Source organism: Phalaenopsis equestris, unplaced genomic scaffold, assembly GCF_001263595.1.
Source record: "Phalaenopsis equestris unplaced genomic scaffold, ASM126359v1 Scaffold000014, whole genome shotgun sequence".
In the NCBI taxonomy this organism is placed as follows: domain Eukaryota; kingdom Viridiplantae; phylum Streptophyta; class Magnoliopsida; order Asparagales; family Orchidaceae; genus Phalaenopsis; species Phalaenopsis equestris.
Genome location: NW_018164456.1, coordinates 44096 through 50098, shown reverse-complemented (window position 1 = coordinate 50098; position 6003 = coordinate 44096). Strand labels below are relative to the sequence as shown.

Here is a 6003-nt window from a genome sequence, read left to right as displayed (position 1 = left end):
ATTTGTTAAAATATGTTGAGTTTTACAACTAAAGTGAAGTTTACATCCAAGATTTAGGGAGGTCAAAGTACTTGAAAGTTGGGTGCAAATAAATAGAAAAATAAAATTATCAGGCGTACAATTGGAGATTTGAGAGTGACAGACTAAAATCCTCAATACAGTCCTATCGTTTGGGTGTTGAAGTGTAGATGTTAGCCCTCAGGCAAGGGGAACATTGGAGCTCCAAATTGAGAGCCGTTATCCTCCCAGCCTAGCCGCAGATTCAGTAACCAAATATAGGATTAGTCAATGTTATTTATGCATGGATCAAAGGGTAAGGAATAGGTATGCTCCCATTTGGCACAATACAATTTGAACTGATTCACTTTATCCATTCACTTAAATTTCTTGACATGGAGAATAATGCTTTTTTATATATTGAACATCACATTAGAAACTTTATTAGTTGAATTAGTTAATTAAGAGTTTATTAAAATTATATTTTTATTTTAATTGCTTATTAGTGACAAATATGCAATTTGAACTATATTGTTGTGATTAAGTATTGAATTTTTAAATCTTAGTTCGTAACCTCTAATATTAGTCCCTGTGGGATCGATATTCAGGACTCCATTAGAGTAATGTATTACTTGAGCGATATGTATACTTGCATTGATAAGTGTAACTTTACAATTATTGAATATTTTATACACATCTTTATCAAATCTATAACAGCCGTCAAGTTTTTGGCGCCGTTGCCGGGGATTTAAATCTTCTAGCAGCACTATCAAATTCTTGTATTTTTAAGCATAGATAAAGTCGCTGTCAGATTGTTCCCCCATTGCAGATTTACAGTGCCATGACTTGGGTAAATTATACCTCCATCTCACTAAGGCGGTGTGCAAAGGAACATGATCAGTAGCAAGATTTGATGAAAGATGGCTGATTTTCAGGATTTCTATGGTTGTATCAAAAGGTATCATAAAGGGGAAAACCCTAATTTAAAAGTAGAACAAAAGCCCCATACTCACAATTCTATTTGACTTGGATGTTGTAAAAGACACTGCACCCTCACCAGTCTTCTTCTTTCCCTCGACCGGAAGGGGAAGTTTGCCTCTTGGTAGTTTGGGGAACAAGTTGCTTCTAGTTGTCATTCTAACCTCGATGACCAGAGGGTTCAACTCTTCAGGAACATGTTGAACGGGTGCCTTAACGACAACCACAGAATCATCAGTAGGAAGTGAGAGTTATGAAGGGGGATCAACTAGTCGTCTCTCGAACTATTTATGAAGCTTCTTCTATTATGACCCGATGAGCAAATCAGAGAATCTCATCTGATCTCTCTGGTTGGTAGCTTTCTTTTTCTTCGCCACTTTCTTCTTACTTGTTTCCCCGACAAGCATATTTTATGTCTATCTTTTCTTCACCTCCCCTTCCTTTCGAGCCTTAGCTCTCTTACCCTCGAGGGCCCAAATTAGCGCGTCCCTGTCGTGAGATGTTTCCTTGCCATCACTGAAGGGTCAGACAAAAAAAGTAAGTACATCATAGGGAGAGAAAGAAAGGAAGATGAACGTAGCTCGGAGCCCCTCCCAGTCTACTTATAGCAACCTTGAACACTAAAATCTACGGAAGTCATTTATTGAGCAATTATATTGTCATAAATTAGATTCATCTTTTTATATTTTTGTATTATGAAAAGATTCAATTATTTTTTTGTATCGCAACTTTCAAGAAGCAAGAAAATCAAAAAACAAAATATGTATATAAAAAAAATATGGTAGCATGAATCTTGGAGAAATCCAATGGCAAAACACGTCATCGATAGAGGGAAAGATCTATCGACTAGTTATCATCCACTTGGACCACAATGATGGAATTTGTCCGACAAGATCCAGGATGGATCAGATCATTCACAATGTAGCTCCTGTTCTTGAGAAGACTTCAACTGAACCAATCGGCCTAAAGTAGACCAATCAGTTACGATATGTGTAAAACATTAAAATAACCCCCATTATTCCAATAAAAGGGTGCACAAATGTAGTCTTAAGCCTTTACCCTCCCCCCTAAGCCTACAAATAGGAGGTCATTTTTTGAATATTGTTTACGCGTGTCTACTGTTAGTTACCGCTCTCTCTCTCTCTCTCTCTCTCTATTGTCTCCTACGCTCCATTCATTGGGTTTGTCTCCAAAATAGATTTGGATTCAACATTATAAATATTAAAATTTAAATATAAACAATTCTCAGTAAAAATATTGATTAAAATCAATGATAATTAACCACACTTTAATAAGTTCAAACTAAAAAAAATTATAAATCAAATTTCTTGGCAAGATGATGCTAGTTTATTATTTTTCACCATATTGTATAAAATGATAGTACATAAATTAGTGATGTTTAACAAGTAACTTAAATGATTAACAGAAGCACATAATCCAATCAAGGCTCTTAACATTTTTAGAGACCAGCATGCCCCACTTACAAATAGAAAACAACCATTACATTTTTATTATTCAACACATTTAATAATAAGAAAAAGAGACATAAATCCTTAGCACAAGCAAGCAAGCATGGATTTTCTCCTGATCAGGCATTATTTTTCTGCAAATAACTCACAACACAGTTGAGGTAATGCTTTAACATCTTGGAAAGCTCCTCCAAAACCTCAGTTCCATCAATGTTCTTCTCTAAATCATAAGTAACAGTTGTGCTGATCATAGTATTGCCTTCTCCTATACAATCAAGCTTGAAAGAAGTAACCAAGCAAGCAAACGCTGGCTTCATAAATCCTCCTTCTATTCCTTGGAAGCTCAATACATGATTAGCTTCATCCAATTCAACCACCTTCTCCTTCAAGGGTGTAAGATTTGGTCTATCTAAAAAATACATGCAAAAGCGATAGAAGAAAGCATTGCCAAACAATGAATATAATTACTACTTACCATAAAAAAAAATTGCATACATACCACACAACTCTTATGTATTTATATAGTTAACACCTCAACTCCCATATTAATATGTTTAGCGCCATAATCATTAAGATTATATCAAAAAACCACTATTAAAAACTGTTTAAAGGTGTATTGCACCTTCTCATATATAGGTTTATCAGAATTTATGTGTTAGATATATAAATACATAAGAATTATGTGCTAAGTAAATTTCTTACAAAATTGCATTCACTAGATTCATCAGCTCATAATCCTCTTACAAAATTGAAATCACTATTTACAAAATGTTCTCTCCTCTCCATTTTTTTGTTATTTTGTAGTAGTATAACAATGATGATATGAAATTAATTATAAAGTTAAAGAGCAGAGGAGTTCACCAGGGCCAAAACTAACATGTACGATTGAGCCAAGAACAATATATCCATGACCATTATCTTCAAGTATATGTGATTCACTTAGTAGGCCGGGAGCAGCTTTTTCTATCACTTCAAATTTGTCTTTGGTCAACGCCTGCCATAGAACTTCGATATTAACTTTATCAGCCTTGATTTGGAACTGTAGTTTGCTCGCCATTGATTAATGTGTTCTGAGGGGCTGGATAGAAGAAGTTGATTTATAGACTTCAGAAAGTTATGGTGAAGAGAAAGGGCTCCACCAGCAGATTTAAAAAACAATTGATTTAAAAAGATAAGGTTAGATATAGAAAGATAGGTTTTACAAGAATTTTTTCTTGTTTTATTATTTGGACAAGACTGTGCATCATACTGTTTCTTATTTTTAATTATTATATTAGCTTCATAAAGACAGAGGCAACTGAGGTGGAATTTTGGAATTTAAGATAATTTGCATGCATAGCACACAGTTCTTATGGATTTATGTATATCACACCTAAATTTTAATATTTTTACATATAACATTTTATTTATGCATGAAAAGATGGATTTGCTTATTAAAAGGTGGTGATTAGTGCTATTTTAGATGTGATACGAAAGAATTTGAAAGTATTGTTGTGAGATATGTAAATCTGTAAATATTGCGTGCAATGTATGTAAATGTTGAATAATTGTTTTTTAATCAAATTTTGTGATTATGATTGAAAGTAGCTATTAAGGTTGTCAAACTAAAACTAGTTCTAAGGAAGCAGGTCGTTGCTCGCTATAAATGTTTCGTGGAGGCTCGAACTTTTCTCTAAGTTTACAACAATAGATTGATGGGTAGGCTTTGTCTAGGTTAAACCTAGCATGGAAAAACCTTACTCAGGTAAATTTAGTCCTTGAGAAATGTTATTATTATATGTTCCTTCTTCAACTGGCAAAAGGTAGCCTAAAAGAATTCAGTAGGCTTCACTGCTAGCCAGTTTACAGAAGGGGAAATGACTTTTTCGGTTAAGAGAGTACTTGGGAAATTATTGGAGGGTATTTCTACCATATAGGAAATAAAATAAGGAAGAAGATTACATGTTTCTTGACTACATGGATCTCTCACTCAAGTTATGATTACACATTTCTTGACTACATGGATCTCTCACTCAAGTTATGATTCATTAGAGTCGTAATTTGGCTTGGATCGTCTCACAATTTTGAAGCAGAATATGTGAATTACATATAGTCATATTTTTGGAGATGCAAGGTAGTTATAGTGCTTAGTCATTTAAATGTAGCCTCAAGGCATATAGCAATGTAAGGGGCACTGGATCCTATTCCTAGCGGCCCTAACTATGCTAGAAACATGATTGCTCAAGAAATGCTCTATTGTGAATTGAAAATCAAGAAATAGTAGTATTACTAATTTTTTTTTCTTAGCAATAACTTTGTGAAGAGTTTTTTATAGCACTAATGTTATTGTAATAGCAATTTTTTCAAGGCTATTTCATGATAACATAAGTTTATCATATCATTGAGTTTCTATTTGTACACTAGAAATTTTCCTTGAGTCGTATGTAGCCTTAATCTATGCTTTATAGTCAACAATATTTTTTTTAGTAGTTAAATCTCCATGCCTCTCGATAGAACTAACCATATATTTATCATATGCAGACATAAGTTTTATTGTCAAACATAATATTAACTTCTTATTTGATATTATTAGCGTTCAAGATGTATAGTCTAACAACTCCATTACTTGGAAAAAGCAGGTATAAAAAAATCATATGCATTATGATTATAATATTACCATGTTTGGCTAGCATACATGCATATTAAAAAAAATCATATGCATGTATCTAAAACTCAAAGTTTGATTTTATATTTGCTGTGATATGAAATATCTATGTGATATAAATATAAAAATTAAAATTTAGATTTAGATATGTTAAAACAGAAAAAAATGGAGTTAGATTTTAGATACCTCAAAGCATAAGAATTGGTGGTATGTATCTAAATGCTGCTATCCCTTTATCTCTCTTCGCCCCAAAACCCTCACTTACGTTCCTCCCCCTCTCTGGGTTTCGCCCAAAACCATTGCCTTCGTGACCGAGCCCTCGGGTTGCCAGAGCTTGCTGAGAAGCAAATTACGGGATCGAGACAAAACAATTGAGGAATGTAACTCCGCACCCTTGTTTTGATGCGACGCGTGAGTTTCCTGGTTCACTAAATGTCCATTTGGGATAACTTTCTGTCTGCTTTGCTTTTAAGATTGCCACCAAAGTTTTGTTTTGAAAACTAATTGCTTGTTGTTTTTTAGAAATTTATATGATAGATAACTCTTTTTTAATATGGATTGCTAAAGTATGGTAGTTGTAAAACAACTACGGTCTAATTTTTTAAAAATAAAATAAAATTATAATTCTTCAAACAACTGCAACTAAATCAGCCCAATAGTAGGATTTAATAGGCCTTAATCCATGAAATTCAGATTTATCAAATTTGCTGATTTATTTTCCAAACAGACAGTCCCCTTAAGGGGTGTTTGGCTGCAAGTAGGATTTAAGTTAAATAGGATTTACTAAATCAATAAATTCAGATATATTAAATCAAAAATTATATTTGGTTTAATTAAGGTTAAATTCATTTGATATGTTGGACACATGAATATAATTAAAAAATATATTTTTTTCTATGCTAAATCACTTAAATT

At 33.1% G+C, this 6003-nt stretch overlaps 1 protein-coding gene across 1 annotated transcript; it reads right to left on the bottom strand.

Moving 5' to 3' along the window:
- Positions 1–2398: 2398 nt before the first annotated feature.
- LOC110018348 (phytohormone-binding protein-like) lies at positions 2399–3653 on the bottom strand. The gene is made up of 2 exons (XM_020715633.1): positions 3306–3653; positions 2399–2853 (listed from the first exon to the last, which is right to left on the bottom strand). Exons 1-2 carry the CDS (start codon positions 3499–3501, stop codon positions 2564–2566), a joined length of 486 nt encoding a protein of 161 aa, XP_020571292.1. The 5' UTR covers positions 3502–3653; the 3' UTR covers positions 2399–2563.
- Between the last annotated feature and the right edge of the window lie 2350 nt (positions 3654–6003).